The 25,708-nt window shown below is 55.4% G+C and overlaps 1 protein-coding gene across 1 annotated transcript; it reads left to right on the top strand.

Moving 5' to 3' along the window:
• On the top strand, positions 1-22,245 carry Cpz (carboxypeptidase Z). Its single transcript, XM_059275030.1, has 11 exons — positions 1-141; positions 3,936-3,968; positions 6,648-7,022; positions 9,222-9,434; positions 11,653-11,849; positions 12,458-12,619; positions 13,198-13,356; positions 15,924-16,059; positions 17,415-17,554; positions 20,604-20,703; positions 21,753-22,245. Exons 1-11 carry the CDS (start codon positions 54-56, stop codon positions 22,097-22,099), a joined length of 1,950 nt encoding a protein of 649 aa, XP_059131013.1. The 5' UTR covers positions 1-53; the 3' UTR covers positions 22,100-22,245.
• Positions 22,246-25,708: the final 3,463 nt, after the last annotated feature.

Here is a 25,708-nt window from a genome sequence, read left to right as displayed (position 1 = left end):
GCCACCCGTGAGTGCCACATCACTGCACCCTCCAGCGCATCTGCGCGCCCACCATGCCTACACCGCCGCTGCTCCTGGCTGCCCTGGCCACGCTGGCCGCTGCAGCGAACCCCAGCTGCTCACCTGAACGCGATCCCTCCGGTAAGGTCCCAGCTGCCCCTCTGGGTAGATGCAGACAACCCCCCTCAGCCCACCTGGGATCTTTTCTCTCCCTGTGGGTCTCAAAACTACCATCTGGGTATAATGTCCAAAGGGTGCCACCTTGTGTGACCCTTAGGCAGTAAAGAGAACTTTGCTGGGGCACCAGGTTTTCTCCGCAGACGAGCCAGAGACCCTAGGGAGACAGCAGAGCTCGGAGGGACACAGTACCGGCCAGTGCAGAGCAGGCACCTGGACTGGTGGGATCTGCGAATAGATCAGCGTGAGCAGGTGCCAGGACTTCAGTACAAGGCGGTCTGAGTCCCCTGTCCTTCCAGGAATAGGGAGGTGCTGGCTACAGTGGATTCCTGACCCTTCCTTCGAAACTCCTGGCTGCACTGTGGATAACTTGTCTTTGGAAGTGGCCCAGAGAAGGGTGGAATGTTTCTGCAGGGATAGGGCAGGGATAAGGGAGGGACCAGGAACACCCAGGGATCTCAACTGAGGACCCTGAGGATGGGTCTGGAGTCCTGGACTCCTTTCCGGTGCCACTGCCCCTCCAGAAATTGGGCTTCAGTTTCCCTCTTACTTGGGGGTGCATCTAGTTCACATTCTCGGGGTCTTTCAACAGCGACCCCCTGAGTCTAGCTGGAGCCCCCAGGGTCTTAAGAGTCCATGATATCAGATGTAGGATTTTAAGAGCCAGGATTTTTATAGTCACCTGAGAGCCTGCTTGCTCTAGCCAGGTGGATGTTGGGAACACAATGTCCCTTTTCTTTGCCCGCAGCCTGGGGTTCCCCCCCCCCCCCCCGGTCTCCCCTGGCCCTCGATCCATCCCGCTGCAGAATGGACAGTGCAGGCCGATTGGGCAAGTGTGTACGTGTGCAAGTCTGTGTGGACCAGTGTGCAGCCCGTGCCTGCCTCACACCGCTAAAACTTGCATAGGAGGGCCCTTCTCTGAACTCCTGGTGTCTCAGAAAATGCATAGAGTTAAAAGCTTGTTTGGAACCACTGCTACAGGAAGCCTTTCTTGGCCTGCCCCATGCCAGGAGCACTACCCCCCAGACCCCAGACCAAGGCTGCTTTACAGACACCTGCTTCCTCACTGGGGCAGGGCACGCAGGTGAACTCTGTCCCTGGCTGGGCTGAGCATCATCACAACAGGTCTAGGAGTATTTCAGGAGGGAGTAACTTCTTCAGGTCCAGTCTCCCTCCCTGGGGACAGGCATGGAAGTTTAGTAGGCTTTCAGATCGTGGAAGCTTCTGGGTCTGCCTGACGGTTTCAGCCCAGGTTTCACACCTAAGGATGGCCACAACTCCACCCCCCACCCACCCCGTCCCCATGTCCCAGGGGCTTGGAGCAAGCCTGACATACACCTCTCTGCGAGGTCTTTTCATTGACAGAGGACTCTGGCTCTTCACGGAGCCTAAGTTTGGGTTCCTACTCTGACTCCTTTCCTTGGCTGTGTGAGTGCGGGCAGCTGCCCTGATCTACCCCAGGGCATTCTGAGGGCTCTGTTAGAGGGACTCTAGCCAAGAGCCTGATGGGCAGTTGAAGAGGGAAGGTGGGACTTGAAGAAATGCTGCCACCTCGTGGTTGATGTAGGTCAGCCATGTGGACTGCAAAGATGGGAAGAAACGGGTGAGACTGATTTTAAATAGTACAAAATTTAATTCATTAATCAGGAATGCGACTTCAATATTCCTTCATTGGCATAAAAATATGAGTGGAGTATGTTCTAGTTTGCTTCCTATTGCTGTGACAAATGCCATGACCAAAAGCAACTTGGGGTTTCTTTGGCTTACACCTCCTGAGGGAAGTCAGGACACAAACTCAAGGCGGCCTGGAACCCGGCGGCAGGAGCTGATGCAGAGCCCACCGAGGAGAGCTGCTCACTGGCTTGCTCTCATGGCTTGCTCAGCTTGATCTTATACATCCTAGGCCCACCTGCCCAACGGTAAAGGGAGACTTGTCCAGGCTCCCACTGCGTGGGCAGATGAACCCAGAGCCGTCCAGGCCAGGGGCTGGACCCTTTCTCTGTTCTCCATTGCATTGGTTCATGTACAGGGTTTTTACAGTATGATTAGTGTGAGGAGGAGAGTATTGTCCTGGAGTGCCAGGGCCTTCTTATGGCTTGGGTACCCTCCCAGATCCACACTATAAAAGAGCCTGTGAGTTCTCCCTGTTGATTAAGAGAGTAGAAATTGGGCATGGTGTGCACTCCTGTAATCCCAGCATGTGTGAGGGAGGCAGGGGTTCGAGACGGGTTCGAGACCACCTGTAGCCAGATGGAGAGTACAAGGCCATCTGGGCTACACGAGACCCTGTCCCAAACTATCAAGAACAATCCCCAAACTCACAGCTACCCTTGAGTGCCAGGCAGAGGTATGGCGTCTCAAAGGCTGCCTGTCTTGTAACAGCCCGGGAGTGGGATCAGTATTGAGGCAGCCTGACTCACAGTAGGTACACTGAGCTATTGGTGAAATTATTAAGGCAACTCCACATAGTTAAAAGGGAGGTTTATTTTGTGGGGTAACTTACAAGTGGATAGTTTACAGGGTCTGGAAAAGGTATAGCACAGTCCGGCGGTGTTCTCTAGAGAACTCTGCTCGGTCTACCTCTAGTGTCCAGGGTCCAGGAACCAAGAGAGCCGGCGCATCCAGATCTTGGGTCTCCAGGGTCCTCTCTTGGCCCTGCCTTGTAGGCATGGCAGTTACCGAAGCCTCAATGGGGGCTGGAACTTCCAGATCAAAGCTGGAATGGCTACCCACTACACCGAGCACAGTGGTTCTGGTAACCGGAGTGGGGGTGAGCCCCTTGCGGCCTCCTCTGTAGGTAGCAGGCACAGGGGACTCACTCCTGCGTTCACCTGCTGCATGACTCTAGGTCTTGTGAGAACCCTAAAGGTGCTGTGCCAGGCTCCTGGTCACGGCAGGTTCCACCTGAACAGGACAGAGTCCAGGCATTTGCCACAGTTCCTATGCTCACAGAGTCCCTCTCTTCTCCCACGCATGCACACCTGCTCCCGACAGATTCCTCTTTTGGCCATGGTCAACCTACCACCCTTCTGGCCTTTCCCAACACAAGCCATCAAAGCCCTTCCTGGCCCTACCTCAGGGCCAGTCCAGTTTAAACAGGATGCAGAGTTTCCTCCTTGGCACCTTCTCCTTGTGCACAGGGTGCCCAACCAGCCCTTGGCCGAACATGGCTGTTCCAATGGGTTTTAGGGCCCTTCCTGGTTCTTACTGCAGAGTTCACGAGGCCTGGCTCTTAGGAGGCCCTTGAGACCCCACAGTTGCAAAGGTAGTTTTGTGTGTCGATTTTTTTTTTTCCTAGAAAGGGGGTCCTCAACTCACACAGCTCTGAGACCTCACACTCTTTCAGTGTCGTTGGGACTGGGAAGTCTGTTTGGATGGCTCTTTGAATGATTTTCCGTCTGAGTGCGGTGGTGGTGGGAGCCATGGGCACAGTCTGGGACTGATGGCTCAGGTCACTGTGGGAGCCGATGCATGGCTGGCGTGGGGATGTGGCCGCAGGGCCCTCTAGGTTGGTTCCAGGCTGGGTCAGAACAATGCCAATGCACCCGCTTTGTCAGGCAAGTCTTATAGTTCGTCAGACTCGGGCTCCTAACCTGGGAGACAGGTGCCCCTGCTGCTTCGAGGTTAGATGTCAACAGTGCAGACCAGCGGGGCGAAGGTGACAGAGAATGGAAGTAATGCCCAGTGAGTCCTCTGCAGAGGCTGTGGAGGGAGAGATGGTGTGTCTGTTGCTAACTCAGGGTTGTCTCTCTTCCCAGGTAGATGTCAGAGGCTGGCCTCCACACACAGTGGTAGGTACCACCCCACCCCTGCTTTGCTTTGTAGGAACTCCACAGTCCCCTGACCTCCATGCCGTCAAAGCAGAGATGCTGGATTCCGGTGTGGGTAGCAGAGCAGGCCCGGCAGATCCAGCAAAGTTAGACCAAACAAAAGGGTAGCCTGCCCGCCCTGCCTGCCTCCCTGCCTGACCGTCCTGCCTGCCCTGCCCTGCCCTGCCCGCCCTGCCCTGCCCTGCCCGCCCTGCCCTGCCCTGCCCGCCCTGCCTGCCTCCCTGCCTGACCGTCCTGCCTGCCCTGCCCTGCCCTGCCCGCCCTGCCCTGCCCTGCCCGCCCTGCCCTGCCCTGCCCGCCCTGCCTGCCTCCCTGCCTGACCGTCCTGCCTGCCCTGCCCTGCCCTGCCCGCCCTGCCCTGCCCTGCCCGCCCTGCCCTGCCCTGCCCGCCCTGCCCTGCCCTGCCCGCCCTGCCCGCCCTGCCCTGCCCTGCCCGCCCTGCCCTGCCCTGCCCACCCTGCCCTGCTCTGCCCTCCCTGCCCTGCCTGCCCTGCTCTGCCCTGCCCTGCCTGCCCTGCCCTGCCCACCCTGCCCTGCCCTGCCCCTCCCTGCCCTGCCTGCCCTGCCCTGTCCTGCCCTGCCCACCCTGCCCTGCCCTGCCCCACCCTGCCCTGCCTGCCCTGCCCTGCCCACCCTGCCCTGTCCTGCCCTGTCTGCCCCGCCCTGCCCTGCCCTGTCCTGCCCTGCCCACCCTGCCCTGTCCTGCCCTGTCTGCCCCGCCCTGCCCTGCCTGCCCTTCCTGCCCTGCTCTGCCTGCCCTGCCCTGCCCACCCTGCCCTGTCCTGCCCTGCCTGCCCACCCTGCCCTGCCCCACCCTGCCCTGCCTGCCCTGCCCTGCCTGCCCTGCCCTGCCCGCCCTGCCCTGCCTTGCCCACCCTGCCCTGCCCCACCCTGCCCTGCCCGCCCTGCCCTGCCTTGCCCACCCTGCCCTGCCCCACCCTGCCCTGCCTGCCCTGCCCTGCCCACCCTGCCCTGTCTGCCCCACCCTGCCCTGCCTGCCCTTCTTGCCCTGCTCTGCCTGCCCTGCCCTGCCTACCCTGCCCTGCCCTGCCCTGCCCACCCTGCCTGCCCAGCTCTGCCACGGGGCATGCTAGGGGTCCCTCCAAGGCCAGCCCTGCTGTTGTCTCTCGCTATAAGATTCTTTTCCTCTTCTTGGGGAGGGGTGTTACTCAGGATGGAGCCCACAGCCTCCTGCACGTTAAAGCACAGGCTGTTCTGATCCACACCCCAGCACAGAGAAGCCGTCCTTGGCTTCTGGCTCTGCAGGTCCAGCTGGGCTTGTGAACTTGGATTTGTCTTTTCCCACGACCCCCAGGTTTGGTTTCATCCTTCCTGAGATGATGAGGAGTAGAGCATCTCGATGAAACTATGCATTTAAAATGCTCATGACAGGCCTGAGGACACAGCTGTTTTTTTGGAAGAGGCAAACCTCTCTGATGTTAGATGTGTGCATCTGGTGTATTCTATGTGGAGAAGATTTGCAAAACCATGGAACATTTCCCCCCAGAACATCCAGTGTCACAGCTGAGCTTGGTGGCTCATGCCTGTCATCTCAGCATTTAGGAGGCAAAGGAAGGGGGATGACCATGAATTTAGAGCCAACTTGGGCTACATAAAAGTTCTAGGTCAGCCTGGTGGGCAGGCAGGTGTCAAGGGTCTCAAAAAAACCCCAAGAAACTGGCCTGACAATATGGCTCAGTAGGTAGAGGTGCTTGCTGCCAAGACTGACCACCTAAGTTCAATCCCCGGGGTCCTACCCTGGGGTAGAAAGAAAGAACTGGCTTCTACAAGTTGTCCTATGACTTCTACACTCCTGCTGTGGCATGAACCACCTATAAATAAATGAATTTAAAAAAAAAATCCTAAAGCCAGAAAATAAGACAAAAATCAACATATCTAAAATGCTTTGAGCAGAAAGAAGCTGAGTTCGAACACCTGTGCCCTTTGCACACCGTGACTTGGTGAAGTGGCAAGATCTTAGGTCTGTACCACATGATATCTCTGACGGGGGTGGAGGAACAGGTGACAGGTGGCAGAGGGAGAGACTGGAATGAGGGTACAACCTTGTGCCCAGCCACTTCCTGGGCTCCTGGAGAAGTTTAGGAGGTCCTGCCTGGCAAGTGGTGGGTGCAGGAGGAGGTACAGTTGGAGCTATCCGTGCTGGTCCAGCACAGTGTCCAATATCGGAGGAACTAGCATCCTTCGGTCAGCACTTACAATAAGAGGATAACAGAACCAGGTCTGCTGGGTGCATTTCTGATGGGACTTAACCTTGTCCCTAGAGGACAGGACATCCCATGTGTGATGTGTTCTCATGGACATCTCTCCTTGGGGGCTGTCTTGAGGCTCATTCATGCTTCTACCGATCCACTGGCCTCATCATGCATCCCCAGGCGGGGCAGGCTGCCTGCTCCCATTCTGTTGGTGTCCTTGCCATCCTGGCCCATTTGCTAGTAGGTGGCTGGTTGCATTCAGTTCAGGAGCCCCACCCCCCAGTGCTCTCCCATAGACCCTATTTTTTCTATAGTAGCCCTATCCTTACCTCTCCCCACAGACTGAGTGCTCCATCATTGCAGGCCCTGGTCTTAGGTAGTATCTACTTGGGCATGGGTCATCATGTGACCTGCTGACTCTCTCCAGCCACCTGTGTGGACCTGCATCTCAGGACCTGCACCGATGCATCCTACAACCAGACATCGTTCCCCACACCCCTGGAGCACCGGTCATGGGAGGCGGTGGAGTCCAGCCCTGAATACATGCTTCTGGGTGTTCTGCACTTTCTCCTTGAGGGCCAGTGCAACCCTGACCTGCGGCTGCTGGGGTGTTCTGTGCTGGTCCCCCGATGTGAGGGAGGCCACACCCAAAGGCCCTGCCGGCGTGTCTGTGAGAGCCTTCGGGAGGCCTGCCAGCCGGCCTTTGATGCCATCGACATGGCCTGGCCCTACTTCCTAGACTGTGCCCAATACTTCGCATCAGAGGAGGAAGGTTGCTATGATCCTCTGGAACAGCTCCGGGGTAAGCCAAGGCTTTGGGGTGCTCCAGGCTTCACATTAGCTCTAGGGGTTACTGTGTGGGCAGGCAGGTGTCAGGGGTCCTCTAGGGCCAGGAGACAAAGGATGGCACAGACAAGAGAGAGGAGCCACATCCTGGTGCTGTCTTTGCCCTCTGTAGAAGGGGACCAGTAGGGTCATATGAAGGGTTATCTCGTTGCTAAGGAACCATTTCCCAAAGGCTCCTGCATCTATGGACTCAGATTGAGGGGGTGAAGGGCCGCTTATCCAGAGAGGGAAGTGTCCCAGGCAGGGCTGGGAAGGAGGCTCCCCACAGAGAAGCCTTTGCCCAGCAAACAGATGGGACATGGACATGGCAGACAGAGTGCTCAGCTCTGGCTTCCTTCAGAAAACTGCATTGCATTGGCCATGCCACTGGGCTGGCTTGGGCAGGGAACTTCTCACCAGACCTGCTGGCCAAAGCTGAGCCTGAAGGATGACACAGGCTATGTCAGTCTCCTCAGGCAGACTCTGTGGGATGGCGGGAGGTATGATGAAGGCTGCAGAGAGAAGGGCGTAGTTGTCTCCAGGGCCAGCCTGTAGCAGAGGAATGGGCCATACTGAATGATGTGTGTGGAGGTCCCAGAGGTCTGCTTGGCACAATGCTTTAGTGAGTACAGCCATGCCTGTCCCTATATGCACCTTTCCAGCTGGGTCTGCTCTGTACACAGTGGTTAGAAAGAGGGCTCACGGGGATCAGCACCCACCACGCAACACTGGCCCAGGGAGCTTTCTGTGAGACAGACACAAGTCCTTCCGTACTGTCCAAGGCAGGAGTCACTAGCTGTGAATTTAATCTTATTTCACTGTCATGAGTTTAACAGCCCCACGTGGCCTGTGTGTGGGCTGGTGAAGGGCAGCAGCTGGACTGCTTGGGCCCTGGCATCCTGTGGCCTTGGTTTGCAAGCCCATAGTCTTCTGCTGCAGTTGGGGAACAGAGGCCCAGGGAAGCAGACAGTACAAGGACTTCCACTGGAGTCACCCTGGCCAACCATTGGTAGATGGGCTGGTTTGTCCATCCTCATCTATTGAGTGCCTACTGTGGACACAGAGGCTTTGGGGAGGATGTGTGAGCAGCTGGTAGGAGGTGCACCACGCTGAGCCTGCTCTTGGAGTCTGGTACTCCTCTGGGGAGGACTGACTGGGTTCAAGGGCAGGTGCAGCGGGTGGTGGAAAGTGCTATGCTGGCAGGCAGGGTTCAGAGGTGGAAGTGTGGCAAGCAAGGTTGGTGAGCAGAAAGGAAGCCAACCCACTCTGGCTGAGCCTTTTGCCCCGAGAGAGCCCAGGCATTGCCTCCTGGAGAGGGATTATTTTGGGCATGTCTACCACCAAATTGCTGGTTTCCTCTGTTCTTTCTCCTCAGCAATTACTTTGAGCAGGAAGAAAACCTCAAGTGGGACACTAAGGGATTGACATTAACTCTTGGTGGCCCGGGTGGTCTGCAGGGACCTGTCTCAAGTTTCTGCAGCCAACGGGGCTGAGGAGAGTCCCCAGGGCTGCTAGCTGCTGGGCTTTCGCTCTGGAGAGGAACAGGAAAATGGGGAGGGGCGGGTATGGTGGGGGTCACACTGTGACCTGTCACTGTCCCAGCCCTGTCTTCTTTCTGGTGGGAGCTTCTTCCCGGTGGGAGTTCTCCCTGCTGAGGAAGCATTTGGGAGCGATGTCAGCAGACTGCAGACTGTGGGGAGCCACTCTGAGCCACGCTGCCTGGCACATGCCAGTGTTAACACCGTGTAGGCCAGGGTGCCAGAACAGCGGGATGCAGAGCTGTGTCAGGGCCCCCACGGCAGCAGGGTTATGACAGACAACCACGGCTTAGAGGCAGATGACAGCCTCTCAGTGATTTCTGTGGGTTGAAGGTAACCAAAGGCACCCTCTCTTGAGATCTCCTTTTCACATTTGAAAGCTCCTAGGCAAGCACCCACATCTTGCTGTTGTTTATACACTGGGACTAGAGACATGTTCCATATGCATCTCCTGGGCACCATCACTGGCTGTCTGGTGGCGGTGCCATCCAGGACACCTACGTGTCATCTCCACATCCCACTTGAATAGCAGCATAATGGGGTTGGGGATGAGGGAGCTGGGAGAAGCTAGCGAGCCCTCTGAGCCATGAGCAAATGTGCAGTGTGCACTCCAGCCCGGGTTCCACTTCCTTCCCCAGGAGAGCTGGAAGCCGAGGAGGCCCTGCCCTCGGGACTGCCACCCACCTTCATTCGCTTTGCCCACCACTCCTATGCTCAGATGGCCCGGGTCCTGAAGAGGACAGCAGCCCGCTGTTCCCAGGTGGCCAAGACCTACAGCATTGGGCGCAGCTTTGAAGGCAAGGACCTGCTAGTCATCGAGTTCTCAAGCCGCCCAGGCCAGCACGAGCTGAGTGAGTGACCATGTGAGGCGTGGGTGTGATTCTGTCCCTGGGAACAGAATGCAGACCCACTTAGCCTTGGGGTGCACAAGCTGGGAGTGGCCATATGGTGTCTATATCCGCTTACCCACTCGTGATCACCTGGATATGGTGATGCTTTGGGGGCTGTGATTGGTGTGTGACCACAGCCCACAAGGACAGTATTAAAAAGGATTTCTCCAAGCTGGGCACGGTCGTGCACACCTTTAATCCCAGTACTTGGGAAGCAAAGGCAGGAGGATCTCCGTGAGTTGGAGGCTAGCCTGGTCTACATAGTGAGTTCCAGGACAGCCAGAACTACATAGAGAATATATATAATTTCTACAGAAAACCTATATCATTTGTGAGTTTGGGAACATGGGAATGGAAATGAGTTGGTCTCATCCCAACAGAGACACTGGTCTGAGGAGACTGAGTAATAGCAAGATAATAAATCACACACAATTGACGGTATTGATACTTTGTCTCCAGGGAAAGTGGGTGAAAAGTTTTCTGAGAGGTTGACGACTGCAGGGACCAGGGCAGGTCCTGGAGGGGACAATGGGTCAGGCAGGGTCAGTGAGCAATGGCTGCCAGAGCTTTGGTTCTAGAGCCTTAATGTAGAGTGTCTCTGTCACCACCACTGCTGCCCTGCAGTCTTGAGAGTCCTGGGTCTGTGCAGGTCTGGGTCCTGGTCACTTTCCCTCTGCTATGCGTGTCTGAAGCACAGTTTTGCTAACCTGTTGGTGTGAACACAGTGGGTTTTCCATTTCCAAACCAAGGTTCAGTGACACCAGGTGGGGAGGCCTGTTCTGAGTTGTGGAAAATGCTAGATGACTCAGGCCCTTTGAAGCTTCCTTTCTGTGGTGCAAATTAGGAAATCAGACTTTGTTACAGTAACTACTAGTGGCTCTGAGCTGGAGAAGAGACACCAAGCTGACTATATCTGGGGCTCTAGAATGTTCTAACGAAGATTTGGCTTGGGCCTCCATCTCCTGTGTGAATAGGCCATGGTTACCCTAAAAGTAGTTACTCACAGAACTGAGAGCATCATTAAGTCCTCCCTTGGTTCCATCGCCAGCCTAGCTGTCCTGTAGCCATCATGATGTAATAGGGACCATCCTTTCTTCCAGTCCCAGCAGTCTTTGAGTCTGTGGACTTAGGACTCTGTGGAGCTGTCCACCTCTACCCAGTTTTAGTCTTGTTGGACTGAGCAGTGTGGACATCATAAGCTCAAAAGCCCTGTCTTAGGGGCTGGAGGTCATCAAGTCACATTTGGCCTCCAAGACCAAACCTAACCCCCACTTCTACAGACATGGAAAGTTCCCTGTCATTTATACCCTGGGCATGGGCATTTATACCTACAGCTGATCCTGGGCCAAACAGGTGGAGTGGGAGATTCTATTTTCCACATGAATAACGTTAGATTCAGCAAAGAGGGGTGACTTTCCCACAGCCACACTGAAGAAGGCTGCCAGGCTTAGTCTACTGTTTCTACAATACAGCTATCATCTTCTCTTTCACACATTTGTCAGTCCATACATCTACACACCCACCCATACCTCCTCATCCCTCTATCCACCATTCATTATTTATTCGTTCATCTATCCATCTATCCACCCACTCATCCATTTTTCCGTCCATCCACCAACCCATCTACCAGTCCATTTATCCAACCACCCATTCATCTATCTGTTTATTCATTTGTTCTTCCATCTGTCTATTTAACCATCAACCCATATATTCATCCATCCATCATCCATCCATTTATCCATCCATCCAACTATCCATCTGTCCATTATCCATCATCCATCATCCATCCATCCATCCATCCATCCATCCATCCATCCACTCATCCACTTGTCTAGCCACTCATCTGCTCATCCATGCATCTATTCATCCTTCCCTCCCAGGGCCAGCTGTTTTATCTATTAAGCACTGATGTGTTTGACTTGTTGCACAAATATGGACAAAGGATGTCAATAAAAGTCACGCAAATCAATGGCACCGTATATGATTATAGCATCCTTTACTTATGCTAATAATTGTGGTTAAACATAAGAAATGAGCTCAAGAAATGAGTGCCTAGATACCTCATTATGCCCAGAGACTCTTGAGTCAAAACAAACAGGAGTCAGCCTCGGTACACCTGGCTACCCTTGCTGAACCCAGTCTGTGAGACAGCACCCCACGTCACAGTTTTTCCCTGCAGTGGAGCCCGAAGTGAAGCTCATTGGCAACATCCATGGCAACGAGGTGGCGGGACGGGAGATGCTCATCTACCTGGCTCAGTATCTGTGCTCTGAGTACCTGCTGGGCAACCCCCGCATCCAGCGCCTGGTGAACACCACCCGCATCCACCTGCTGCCATCCATGAACCCTGATGGCTACGAGGTGGCAGCTGCAGAGGTGGGAGCTCCTGCTGCCTGGAGATGGGCTGCTTCCTCCAATACTCTTAACCTTTGACTTGCTTCATCATTGCGAAGGGTCTCTTTGCAGCCACCTCTCCAGGTGACCAGGACTGAGCCAGTCAAAGTTCTGTGACATTCTGCTTGATGGGTGGGCAGGGTGGGTACTGACAGAGCAGAGCTGTGGTGTATTGTTTCAGGACAGGGCTGAAGATGTAGCTCAGGGGTAGAGTTCTTGCTAAACATGCAAGATAAGGAAAAGGGTCACAACAAGAAAGTGTGCTGCTGGGGGATAGGAAAGCTCACAAGGAGGGACAGAAGGACATGGGTGAGAGCCAAGGGAGGTAAGGGGCTGGTGGCATGGGCTGCTGAGGGGAATCCAGGCATGGGAGAATAGTGTAGGGCCATGATGCTGAGGGGTGGGGGAAAGGCTGGGTGGAGGGGAAGGAGGGCGGGAGGGAGGGCGAGAGGGCAAAGGGTGATTCATCCTGAGCTCATCGCATGAAGCCACAGAAGCCACAGTCCTGCTCGACCCTCAGTCCAGCTGAAGCCTGGGCTGGAAGAGGTGGGGAGGGAGTTGCTGATCCTTGGCTGGGCCCATGTGTTCAGGGTGCCGGCTACAACGGCTGGACCAGCGGGAGGCAGAACGCACAGAACCTGGATCTAAACCGCAATTTCCCTGACCTGACATCGGAGTACTACCGGCTGGCCGCCACTCGTGGTGTGCGCACAGACCATATCCCCATCTCACAGTACTACTGGTGGGGTAAGGTAGGAGCTGTGTGGCCAGGGCCCCCTCTCTGAGCTAGGGACTCCAGGTGTCCCTCCCGAGGGTACTGACCCCTCTGAGCCTCAGTACTTGGCCTGTGAGGTAGGCTCATGCCTTGATGGACCAGGGAACAATGTATTGAAAGCCCCCGGTCTCCGGCAGGGCTGACACAGGTCTGCATCCTGCTGAAGCACTCATGGCCCAGACACTTTCCCAGAGTCCCTGAGTTCCCCCTCAAGTGTGAGCCGAGCTTGACAGGGGTTTTCTCCTCTGTAGTCAGTAGAATCTGCTTAATGTAAGAGCAACTTCTGAAGCTAGTGGGGCCTACTTAATGCAGGAATGGGGCAGTCAGGACCTGAAGAGGCGGGATGCTCCTCGGTTGCCTAGAGAGGTGACCTGACCAGGAGGAGCGAACTGAGCTCCAGGCTGGAGCTCTTCAGCATGAACTCCGTGGTGTCTGGAGGGAACCGCAGTGGCTGGGCAGGAGTCCTGTTGGGTCTGGGGTGGGTGGGAAAGGCATGGATGTTGGGTGGCCAGTGGAGCCGGCATAATCCTGAAAGCAGTCCTCCATCCCCGGCAGGTGGCCCCCGAGACCAAGGCCATCATGAAGTGGATACAGACCATTCCCTTCGTCCTCTCAGCCAGCCTGCACGGGGGCGACTTGGTGGTGTCCTACCCTTTCGACTTCTCCAAGCACCCGCATGAGGAAAAGATGTTTTCCCCCACGCCTGATGAGAAGGTGAGAGATGGACCCGGTGATGAGCCTGAGCAGGTGTCCTCTGCCAGCACAGTCTCTTCTGTTCTAGCTCAGGGAGACGTCGGTGTTGTTGAACCCTTACCTCAGCAGCCTCTTTGCTTGCTGCCCCCACCTCCAGGAAGTGCCCAGTCGGTCGAGCAGAGGACAGCTCTTCCTTCTCAATGTCCCCAACCTCAGGGAGAAGCTGTGGCCAGTCCCTGAGTTGGTGTGTCTCATGAGGTTCCAGACCATACCAGCAGGGGGCAGTGCTACCACATGCATGGTGCCCAGTGGGCTCTAAACTGAGTGCAGCGGTTAGGGGTGGGGCTCCCCCTGCTGTTGCTCACAGGGGTCCTTGGGTAAAGACCCTGATTCCTGAGGCCTGTTTTCCTCACTGTGGGTGAGGCTAAGTGACTTTGGGACCCTTCCGGGCACTCTCCCCCGTAAAGCCACTTTGCTACGCTACCCAGCCCTGTGCTTGCAAGGGGACAGGTAGCTAACCCCTGCCTTGTGTGGATGAGAAAGAATGCAGGGGAGGGCGAGTCTGTTCCTGGTGTCCCCAGGTCTGGGGCTAGCCCTCCATTCCCTCCTGTGTCACTGGAGGCTGGAGGGTCCTGCCTCAGGCAGGGCCTGTGCAGGTCTGAGCTTGGTCTCTAGTCAGGCCTCCTGGGGGGTCAGATGGGTGCAGGGAGCCTGGCCTACCCTCCAGGGCAGTTTCCATGGCAAACTTAGGGGAAGGGATCTACAGGTAGGGACCATGCAGGACAGACAAGGGCCAGACACCAGGCTCTCTGATCGCTGAGCCATCTGGCCGGGGAACAGCTGCCCCTACCCCTGCTGGACACTTATACATCAAACTGGTCTTACCCAGTCTCTTCCCTGTTCCTGGGCCACAGTGGCAGAGGAGACAGAGATTCCTCTGTCTATGGAGGAATCAAAAAACAAAACAAAACAAAACAAAAACCCAAACCAAACAACAACAAACAACCACAACAAGCAAGCAAGGACAGGACAGCCCAGCCTCCATGAAGGGTCCCGGAGGTGGGCGTAGTGTTTGTAGACATGTGTGAACACAGGTGCATTCATGTCTGTGTCTGCATGCCTTTGGGAGCATGTGTGCATGCTTGTGTTCACATGGGTGTGGGGAGGAGCCCCAGCCTGGCCCAGACTTAGAGAGGGCTTCCCTGAGGTTGGGGCTTCTCCTGGTGGAACACTAGAGCAGGGGTGAGGTGGAGATGCCCAAGTGTGGAAGGATGCTTCAGGCACAGGCTGTCAGAGACCTCAGTGCAGCCAGACCATGCTCCATGAGCTCGTGCTCGTGGGCAGCAAGGGCTGTGCCAGCAACCTGTGTCCTCTGGCGTCTGGGTCCCACTTCCGCCCATCAGCTCAGCTCATTCATTCGCTCAATCATTCATTCATTCACTTGCTCACTTACTCATTCAATCATTCATTCACTCACTCATTCATTCACTCCTTCACCCACTCACTCATTCACTCACTCACTCTTTCACTCACTCACTCACTCCTTCACTCATTCATCCATTCACTCACTCATTTACACTCACTCACACACGCATTTGCATACTCATTCAGTGTGGGGTCTCAGATCTTGTCCCTTCATAGAGCAAGTGTATCCCCTGGGTGGGCCGCTGTGCTCTGAGCAGCAGGAGCCCCTTCATGTCAGGCCAGCCTCCCAGCCTCAGCATCTGGGGATGTCCGTAGGGGGGAGGTTCACCTCAATGGGTCCCACTAGAGTCAGAAGAAATGAGTCTGCTCCCCAGCCATCAATCCTCAATCAATAACTATGCAGCCTGCAGCCGGCAGCAGGCTCTGTGGAAACCACAGTCTCAGGAGAGGTTGGGGGGGTGAGGAAAGGAGCCAGCTGGGTGTCCCTAGGTACACCTTTGCCAGCGTTCCGTCCTGCCAGGGAGAGCCATCCCTGGGAGCCGTGATCATGCCCTTAGCCCTTCCTACTTGCCACAGGCCTAGGAGTTGGCACAGCTGCAGCTCACCATGGCACTCGCTCAGGCAGCTGTTGAGAGGGCAGGTTGCTGTGCCCAGTGACCTGCATTCCTGGGTCTCTGTGGCTACCCTGCCCAGCGTGTGGCTACTCTGTCCAGCATGCTGCCTTGCTTCTTTCTTTCTTTTTTGTTTTTTCCAAACACAGCTTCTCCATGTGGCCCTAGCTGCCCTGAATTGCTCTGTAGACCAGGCTGCCCTCGAACTCAGAGATCTGCCTGTCTCTGCTTCCTGACTGCTGGGATTCAAGGCGTGCGCCACCATGCCCGGTTCTAGCTGCCTTGTTTCATGTGTGGTCCTCATGTCTGTGTCCCACCTCCCCACATGGCCTGCAGACAGGCCACTCCACTGCACCCCATCCTTATTGTAAGCTCGACCTGAGGTTCCTGTGCCCAGGATTTAGCCTCCTTCCAGGTCTCCCCCCACCGGACAAGAGGAGAGGAACATAGGTTGGCGGCCCCAAGGCGAGGATGGGGAAGAAGAGCAGGAGGGTCAGACAGTCCAGGTGTGTTTAGGTAGATGTCACCTTCCTTCCCAATCTCCATCTCCAGATGTTCAAGCTGCTGGCCAGAGCCTACGCTGATGTCCACCCCATGATGATGGACAGGTCGGAGAATAGGTGTGGGGGCAACTTTCTGAAGCAGGGGAGCATCATCAACGGGGCGGACTGGTACAGCTTCACTGGAGGTGCGCCTGCACGGGTGGGTGGGTGGGTGGGGCCTTCCTCCACAGAGCCAGGGTCTGGCTTGAGTTTTCGTCACCACCTTCCAGGAGAGGCGGGACTGGGAGGAGCTGGTCCCGTGACTGGCAGCGACTGTGAAGTTGATTTCATAATCACCCGTGTGGTGATTCCACTCATGACCAAGCCCTTGCTGCTTGGTAAGGGTCAAATAGGGCTGGTACTTACAGTGGCAGAGCCCCCAGAGGAGCTGACATTTCAGGGACAATGAAGGACTTGTGTAACAGGTCCTGATGGTTGGGATTATTTACTATGTAAGATCATGGGACACTTGTACGCTAAGGCTTCTGGGCTGTCCCAAGCTCAGCATTCACTGGGTATCTGAGTACACTGGCTGCTGTGTTCTGAGGGAAGGCATCACAGGTGCACTGTGGGGCACAAATGCTATGCATATCCCGGGGCATCCACTGAAGGGCCCACATGCATCCTTTACAACCACCCTTTACCTGATTCCTGCTGTACCCAGCACACTTCCCACACGGGCCATTCTGCAGATGAGGGCAAGAGACAGACTCACGAGGCCTTTGTCAGCAAGGCTGGGGCTCACCTTGCAACTCTGTCTCCCACCATTCCTACCCAGGTGGCAGAAAGCTACCCTTCTCACGTGTTCCAAAGCTATTATCTGGCCCTTCCGTGCTGCCAGTGACTGACACATGGCACCTTTTGGGGCATGACAGCTTCTCTTGCTCCAAGGCTTCAGGTACATTGGTTCCCCAGATACCAGACAAGGTATTACTATTGAGGCTTGCCGATGTCCTATAAGAGCCGGACTGGAGAGGCCAGAAGGCTTCCTTCCTGCAGCTGGCAGGGCCACGGGGCAGATGGGCCCACAGACGGACAGTGGCAGCCAGGAGGCCTGTGGGCAGTGATAGCTGCAACAGCAGGGCTGAGAAACTCAAAAGTGCTTAGAGCAGAGAGCAGGGAGAAGCCACTGTAGTCCTCCTGCTCAGTCTCCTGGGAAACGGAAATGATCAGCTTTCCCTGGGCTGCTGGTGGAACTCTGGGCAAACTCTGGATGCTGTGGCCATTGTCAGACTTCCTGGGGCTGCAGCCCGATAGCTGGGACACAGAGGCTCTTGTGGTACCCTGACTGGCTTCTCTGGGAGAGCAAGATTCTAATCCCATGTACTCTGCTACCAACTTGTCTGGAATCCAAGTTTGCCTCTGTGGCCTTGCCAAGGCCTCTTACTCATGTCCTCAGGGATGTGAATGGAAACACAGTGCCAGGGTAAGTCATCCCTATGTGCAAAGCAATGCTGGACCGGGGGTCTCTGCCCTTGACACTCAGCTGCCCATCTCACAGGTATGTCTGACTTCAACTACCTACACACCAACTGCTTTGAGATCACAGTGGAGCTGGGCTGTGTCAAGTTCCCACCAGAGGAGGCGCTCTATGGTCTGTGGCAACATAACAAGGAGCCGCTATTGAACTTCCTGGAGATGGTGAGCCCTGCCCACTGGAAGCTTCCCATGGTGGGGGTGGGGTCCAACTCCGCCCTTAGTCTTCCTTGTCTCAGGCTCTGTCTGGGGCTCTGTGGAAGTGTCTGTTTATGCCTTCTCTGACCATCCATTCAGAATGGGCGGGATCAGGGCCCACTTCCCAACACTTCTCCCACATACCCTGTGGGGAACGCCAGGTAGATGCCCTTTGGGTAAGTAGCTCATACCTGACAAAGCATGATTGCCAAAGGGAGCTTAGGGGCTAGCACCCGGGGGGCAAGGTGGCTGGCCAGCCTCCAAGCTGTGGGGATTACCAGGAGGCGGCAGGTGAATCAAGCTGAGTCTTGAGAGAAGAGAAACCAGACAGGAAGAGGGTACTCTCTGAGAAGAGGGGGACTCAATGAGGCACTTGAGACCTACAGGGTCCCTCCCTGTGACTGGAGTGAGGTGTGGTTGTAGGAGCGAAGGGGGCATTATGTGCGGGAGGGTCTCAGAGATGATGGCTCTGGATATAGTCTATTCACATATCAGGCCCGAGACTGAAGACTTCCTGCGAGTAACTGCCTATCTGCATTGCGTTCATCTGGACACAGGTGGTCAGGCCGTGAGAGGGATGGCTGGAGATACACCCTCAGAAACCCCCACAGGATCCTTAAGCTAGGGTCTGCTGAGTAAGGGCAAATGGGCTCCTGAGCCCAGTGATTCACCCAGCACGGCTCACGCGAGTGCTATAAAACTATGATGCGGCTTGGCGGGTTGTAGGGAGATAACACCTCCTGAGGAAATCAAGCCCGTTCAGGTGCATGGTGGCTATGAAAGTGCTTCACAGTCGGTCCCACCCCTCAGTGGATCCCACCCCTCAGTGGATCCCATCCCTGGTTTGCCCTTCCCTGGGCAGCCCCACCCTTAGCTGATGGGGTTTGAGAGAAGGACCACTGTGGCCACAGGGGCACATGACTATGACAGAGGAGGAAACAGAGGAAAAGGAGTGACCGGGCAGTATGGCCTGGCAGCTGCCTGGAGTTTAGGTCTAGACTTGGTGTCCCCAAGGCTCTGTCCTTGAGCCTTGTCCTTTCTAGAGAGGTCAGGAACCTTCCCTAGGTAAGAGCAAGCTGAGTCTTGTTAGAGCGGCAGCCATGGGAGGAACCCAACCCCAGGTAGCACAGAATGTGGCCGTGTGGCCAGGTGTCTCTTCTGTGGTAGCTGGCTCGTCTGTCAGCCAGGGTGTGTCTCCTCCATAGGACAGGACTCGGGACAGAGCTTGGGGCACAGGCCAATCTGTAGTTGTCTGGGGAAAGTGAGTTAGAAGGAGCCTTTGATGGGGCTGGGATCGCTCCATGGATATTGTTCATGAAGTATCGGTGTATGAAGATTTAATGGCAAGCAAAGTGGAGGCCAGGCGGACAGCACTTGGCCCTCTCCGAGACGGATGACCCCCAGGAAAGCAGGCGCGGGTCCTGATAAGGATCAGGTCTGTCATGGCCAATTGAGGCCACTTTCCCAGTGATCCTAAGCAGGCCCCGGGGTGGGGGTGAGATACAGAACCAGTTCTGCTTCCTGCCACACAGCTCCAGGCCCCGGGGTGGCAGGAGAGGACCCCAGTTGAAGTGCAGATTGGAGACTAGCTCCCATGGACAGGCCCTGTTCCCTTGAGCAGCAGAGGAGACACAAGAGCCAACTCAGTAAGGCCCAGCAGGGAGAGAGAAGGTGGGGCTAGGGGGTCCAACAGGAATGACGTCCTGGAGGCTGAGGAGTGAGCCTGTCGGGGAAGTGGGAGGAGCCAGTGGGGGCTGATGGCCAGAACCTTCTAAGAGGGTGAAGGTGAAGGGCAGAGGTACACATGGGTGGGAGCCGGAACTGAGCAGTGACCACTGACTCAAGGGCCAGCTTTAGCCAGCTCAGCTGAGCTGGTGCCACACGTAGGATTCAGGCCGTTCTGTGGGTGAGGAGGAGCAAAGGAGGAGCTGGGGGACATGGAGGCATCTGCACCATCATCATCATTTCCCCCAACACCTCCCGGTGGGGGAAGCTTTGCATTTGAAATCCCTCCTCTTGCTCCACGGGATATTGTTTTTGGGTTCAGCTCCACAGAACAGCAACCCATGCCTAGGAGCATCCAGGCGGTGGTGGCCCATCCAGGTCCTTTTTTCATGTCGGGAGAGTCGAGCTCCTATCCTGTGCTCGCCCCACATTCTACATGCCCTCCTTTCCCAAACATTCAACCCTGTTTCTCACTAAAATGTAGGAGAGAAGTGACTTGATTGTTATGTCTCCCTTGATGCCACTGAGGGTCAGGAGAGAGGGTGGCAGCTGCCGGGAGCCTTTGGCTTTGAGCAGAGGGGACTCTAGGGATCATTAAGCTCCTGCCTTTGCTGATCTCAGAGATACTGTGAGCCCTGGGTGTTGTTGGCAGCTTTGGCTCCGCTTAGACCCACTCTGTAGCTGAGGAAGCTAGGTGTGAAGGAGCAAATGGTTTGCTGGGATCAGGAGGCCCTGAGGCAGGAGCCTTTCTTTGTGTGCAGAAGGCTCAGGGTGCGGCTGGGAAGCCACAGGGCTTGTTCACAGTTGGCCTGAGTGGGTCCAGACCCACTCCTGGGTTTTTACTCTGAAGATATGGGCAGAGTGTCTGGTGCATAGACACATACATGCAAGAGTCAGTGGTGGGTTCGGGCCCAAGGCCCCTGTCTGTGTCTTCGCCAGGCTTCCTTCTAGAACCTCTGCTCAGAGGGAACCATGAATGCCTGTGGAGGCTGGGAAGGTATTGGAGCTCAGAAGCACCTAAGGGTAGACAGTGAAGGTTGTCTTCAACGTCTGAGGTCAGGAAGGAAAGTGAACAGGACCCCTAGGCAAAGAGGCAGTGTCAGTCAAAAAACACAGAATGTTCTAGAACAGGTTGCCAGAGATACCCCAAATAGGAAATAAGGCCCAGAGAGTGACTTACTCAATGACACAAGCAGAACCCCGACTCAGAGGAACCTGGGGGGTGGGGCACTGGAGAAAGTGACCCTCGGAGGCAGGTGTCACCTCTGTACCTTCTCTCGGGTGCCTCCAGGTGCACCGGGGCATCAAGGGTGTGGTGACGGACAAGTACGGAAAGCCAGTCAAAAACGCACGAATTCTGGTGAAGGGCATCCGCCACGACATCACCACAGGTGAGCAACAGCCCTCACCCCTCTGTGGGTGAGGCCAGCGCAGGGTTCCCACTTCACCAGGCGCTCCATCCATTCTCTGCCAGCTTGGTTAGGGAGGGTGGCGGCATGTGGGGACCCTGTCTGCCCTGCGCTGTGTCTCCTGCTGTTTGCCTGGGAAGAGGTGGTCCCGCTATGGCTGCTGTGTTCCTTCTCAGAGATGGCAGCCTGAAGCCACCTCCCTCCAGGATCCTATGCATATGGGCCCCAAAGTTCACCCTGGGACACCGAGTGTAGGGTACTTAGTTATGTAGCTTGTGGCTGCGACGATGAAGTGCCTGGCAAGAAGCAACCTCAGGAAGAGAGGGTTTATTTGGCAGCAGGCTCTACCTCCTAAAGGTTCCACAACCTTCCAAAATGCCACCACTAACCCGGGACACACAGGAGCACACGGGGGACACTCTGCATGGAACCCACAACACTCTGAAAAGTTGGTTTTGTCTCACACTGGCTCTGGCTGTCCTCAGGCCTTTCCCAGCTGGTTAAAAATCATAGTCCTGGTGCTGGAGAGGTGCCTCAGGAAGACCGTCTGTGGCTCTTGCTGAGGACCCAGGTTCAGTTTCCAGCATATATGGTGGGTGGTTCATAGTCACCCGTAACTCCAGTTCTAGAGGATTCGATGTCCTCTTCTGACCTCTGTGGGCACTATGCCTGCATGTGGTGCAAATACATTCGTGCAGGCAGAAGATTCATCCACATACAAAACAGTAAAAGAATAGATACCTATAACATGGGACCTGACAGCATCACTGTCCAGAGGAAGGTAGACTTGCTGATTAAGTTGCTAGGGACAGGGTGAATCCTGCCAGGACGAGGAAGCACCTAAGTAGGGCTTTGAGGGATGAATAGGGATCTGACAGGAGAGGACATTCTAGGTGGAGGCAAACGCCCATCCTACTGTGCGAAGGCCCTTGTATCCCCATCTATCACGAAGCCTCCTCCCCCCAACTATCACACTTCTGCCTCAGCCTGGGGCTGAAGCCCTCTGAGGGTCGTTTCTATTCTCTTTGAAGCCCCTGATGGTGACTACTGGAGACTCCTTCCCCCGGGTTCCCATATCGTCATTGCTCAGGCCCCTGGTTACTCCAAGGTGATGAAGAGAGTCACCATACCCTTGCGCATGAGGAGGGCCGGCCGTGTGGACTTCATCCTCCAGCCTCTGGGGACAGGACCTAAGAACTTCCTTCCTGGACCCGCAAGAGCTTTACCCCGGTCCCAAGATCCACAGGGAGAGACCACACAGCTGGATTTTGAGCCCCCTAGGGCGCGTAGGCAGCCAGCCAGTGGGGGCAAGCCCTGGTGGTGGTCTTACTTCACATCGCTGAGCCCGTACAAGCCACGCTGGCTGCTCAAGTACTAGCACCCCTCTCGGGCCCTGCCTTGATGTCCACCTCCATGGCCTCTGGACTTCTGGTTCTGGAGTCTCCCAGCCACAGACATCACACATGGCCTCTGCAGCTTATTAAAGATGTTCACCCACTGTGATGAAAGGCTCCGTGCAGAGAAGGGAGCAATGGGGTCCTTGTTATTGAGGGCAGCTCGGACCGGTCCTGGCAAAAAGACCCTGGGTGGTGCTCTCCCTGTCCGCAGTAGCAGGACCCTGAGGCCTTGAAGGCTGAGCTCTGGATCCTGCTGCTGCAGGTTGGATGGCAGGGAGTCACTTGGATGGGAAGAGTTGGGGATACACAGAGGTGACTCCAAGGCAGGCTCAAGGCCTCAAAGGCAGAAGAGTTGGTTAGCACTGGAATCCCTGTAGCTTGGCTGAAATCTCCCTTTGGGGGCTCACAGGCTCCATGGGGTTCTGATTCTGGGGCCCAGTCTTCCTTGGCCCTCCCTTTATCCTTATGTTGTCACCGGCTCAGGTCCAGGGACCTTCCACGGGCCCACACTCCCCATAGGTGCCCTCTTGACCATCTCTCATACTATAGGGGGATTTGCCCTTTCCGGGTTTACCAAACCGGGAGTTCTGTAGCTTCCTAAGAGAGTGCTCACAAAGAAGTGCTAGCCAGCTCGCACTGTATAACGAAGTCAAATTGAGGTTTTTAACAACAGAAGTTTATCACAGCCTGGTCCTGGAAGGGCTGGCTTCTCTCCACTTGCTTTGCAGGTCTCTCTCTTCTCCCTGTGTCATACGGGGTCATGACAACACGACTGTCACCAGCACTAATTTGTTCCATGGCCTCTTGGCAGCCTAGACCCTGACCCAAGTTTTCTTCCTCTCTTTTCCTTTTTGTTTTTTGGAGACAGGGTTTCCCTGTGTAGCCCTGGCTGTCCTCGAATTCACAGAGATCACCTGCCTCCACCTCCCAAGTGCTGGGATTAAAGGCCTGCGCCACCACTGCCTGGCTTTTGTTTTGGTTTTGTTTGTTTTCAAGGCCACAGTCTACATGCTTCCTGCCCTGGCTACTGATATGTGGTGGGGCCTAAAGCCATTAAAACATCACACCAGCACTACATTCACAGCTGCTGAGCGAGGTATGTGAGCCTCCAAGAATGATCTGGAGTGTTCGTTGAGAATCTTGTCAAGTTTGGGGTCCTTGTGCCCTGCATCTCCAGGTGTCTGATGGTCAACAGGTCAGCCTTTATTTGACCTCACTGTATACAGAACACCATGCTGATGTCACTGTACGCCCTGGAGCAGGGACCCAATGGAAGACCATGTGGGTGCAGCAGAGGGAGCTGGCCCAGACTGCCAGGATTGTGGTATGTGTTGGTGGCAGCCAGGTCCTTCTGGCAGGGTATGTATAGGGAGCTCCCCTGCAACTCTCCTGTCCTGTTCGCACTGCCTGGAAGAGCAGAGCTCAATGCATTTGGAGTGTGGAGCTGAGATTATCGGCAGCCCCAGTCACGGCTGAGTCCAAGTGTTGGATCCCCAAGGAGAGGCCCGATGGAAGATGATCAGGGAACCTTAGCAAGGCTGTGCAGGGTTGGGCAGTGGCCCAGTCGGAGGTGATGAGGCTGCAACACCTAGACCAACCCCCTTTCTTTATCGATGTTCATATCACTCTACCATACCCTTCCATAGCCCCTGGTTCTACTGATGGAATCCTGGCCACCCTTAGTGACATCTTGTTATCCTCTGGTACCCTGTCTTATGAGTACTACGTGTGTGTAGGCTCCTTGCTTCCAAGCTGCTCCCCACCCTGGGCCTTGTTGCCAGGCAGGTTATAGGGAAGCACCTGGGGGCCATTGGAGTATAGAGGCTGCAGATCCAAAGGACATGAAGTTCCCGAAGGGACACTGAAGAATGATACATGGGTGTATCCATATTGAATTCCCCCAGGTGAAGAAGCAAAAAGCTTCTGTGTGAGCTACAAAATGCCTGAGGTGGTCTAATAAAACCTGGGACTTCAAATACACAAGAGGAAGAGATTCAGGGAAAGTCAGACCTTGTGGGACAGGGTTCAAAGGAACTGAATTCAGAGGCTAGCCTGAAAAGTCCTGAGAGGTCCCTGCTGGGCGTTCAAGGACGCTGAGATGGGTCACTGGGGAGCAGGCAGTTATTAGAAGTTATTAATGCTGTAGTTGGACAGAGACAGGCAACAGCGTGGTGGGGCTTTGGGGAGAGTTCAGGTCCTAGGCCCAGAGACAGAAACATGGGGAGGACTCTGAAGAGAGGGAATCGGGGCCCATGCAGCAGAAGTGGGGCCTGTTCCTCGGGTCCATTCTGAGAACGGTTTCACACACATGCCTGTAGCCAGGCTTGCTGATTCCCAGGCAGCAGGCAGGGAAAGGGGGTGGGGTGTTGGCCACCAATACCTTCTTTGATGTAAACTCACTTCCTAGGTGACAGGTCCTGGAACCTGGGGATCTGTTAGCTAGGAACTCACAGACAAGGCACCTGTCGGTACCTAGGAGAGGAAAAGGCTTCTGCAGGTTTTGTGGTCTGAGCAACAGCTGGATCTTAATCGGGAAGCCTCAAATACATGATGGACATGAAGACCAAGGGATTCGTGACTATGGTAAGGAAGCATTTGAAAGAAAAAGTGAAGCCTAGTGTGGGGCCATGCCTGTCACATCAGCACTTGGGGTGACACCCCAGCACCCCAGAGGGCCAGGACTTCAAGATTATCCTCAGCTGCAGAGTGACCTGAAGTCAAGTGCATTCCAAGGGGAAGTGGGATCATGAGAGTACTGTAGGGAGGGGTCTGCTCTGCAGAGGCTTGAGGAGGGAGGTCCCCTGGATGCTGCAGAGCCCCAGAGATGGGAGGAAGGGTAGGGGATGTGGGATGAACCCCTAATGGCCGCTCAGTCAGTTTGCTTGTGGAGCAGAAGCAGCCTTTGCTGGAGTGGAGGAGGGGCCTTCGGGCCTTCAGTGTCTCCTGGGAATGGGTGGGGACTGAGCCGCATCAATAGCAAGAGGGTTTGGGATGATGGGCATTGCCGTGGTAATGGGTGCTGCCCATTGTTATTTACTACCCATCTGGCTGCCCTTAGTGCTGACTTGGGGGCTAGAGAGAACCCTGGGCTATTGATTCTGGAAGCACCTAGAAGGTCACTTATAGACACCTCTAACTGCGGTCTTCCCTCCTACCCACTGATAGCGGGTCCAACTCTGCTTATGACCTAAGGATGGGAATGGAGGTCATGCCCCTGCAGGGAAGCTTTTGTTGTTGTCTGGCATGCTCTATTCCTGCCCCAAGCCTCTGGTTTTATGATGTTTTACTGACTTTTTAGGGAATATAATGCCTCACATTTGACATGAAGAGTTCTAGGCATGCTGGGATGTTTCCCCATGCAAGCCAAAGTGGATTACCCTGCAATGGGTGTCAGAAGAGACTCTGCACAGCTGTAAGCTACACATGTTTCTTGCTATTCCCGTGATGTACTGGTTGTAGGGTGCTTTTCCATGTGAGAAACACTTCCTTCAAGGCTTCTTCGCTCCTTTAGACCTGTGGAGCGCCCTCCTCTAAGGTGGCCTGGCTGGCCCTCTCCCCTCCCTCTGGCTAGCCTGCCATCCCGGGCTGAT

Source organism: Peromyscus eremicus, chromosome 10, assembly GCF_949786415.1.
Source record: "Peromyscus eremicus chromosome 10, PerEre_H2_v1, whole genome shotgun sequence".
Lineage (NCBI taxonomy): Eukaryota > Metazoa > Chordata > Mammalia > Rodentia > Cricetidae > Peromyscus > Peromyscus eremicus.
The sequence above is the reverse complement of the archived record's forward strand: the minus strand, read 5'-3'. Positions and strand labels throughout refer to the sequence as shown.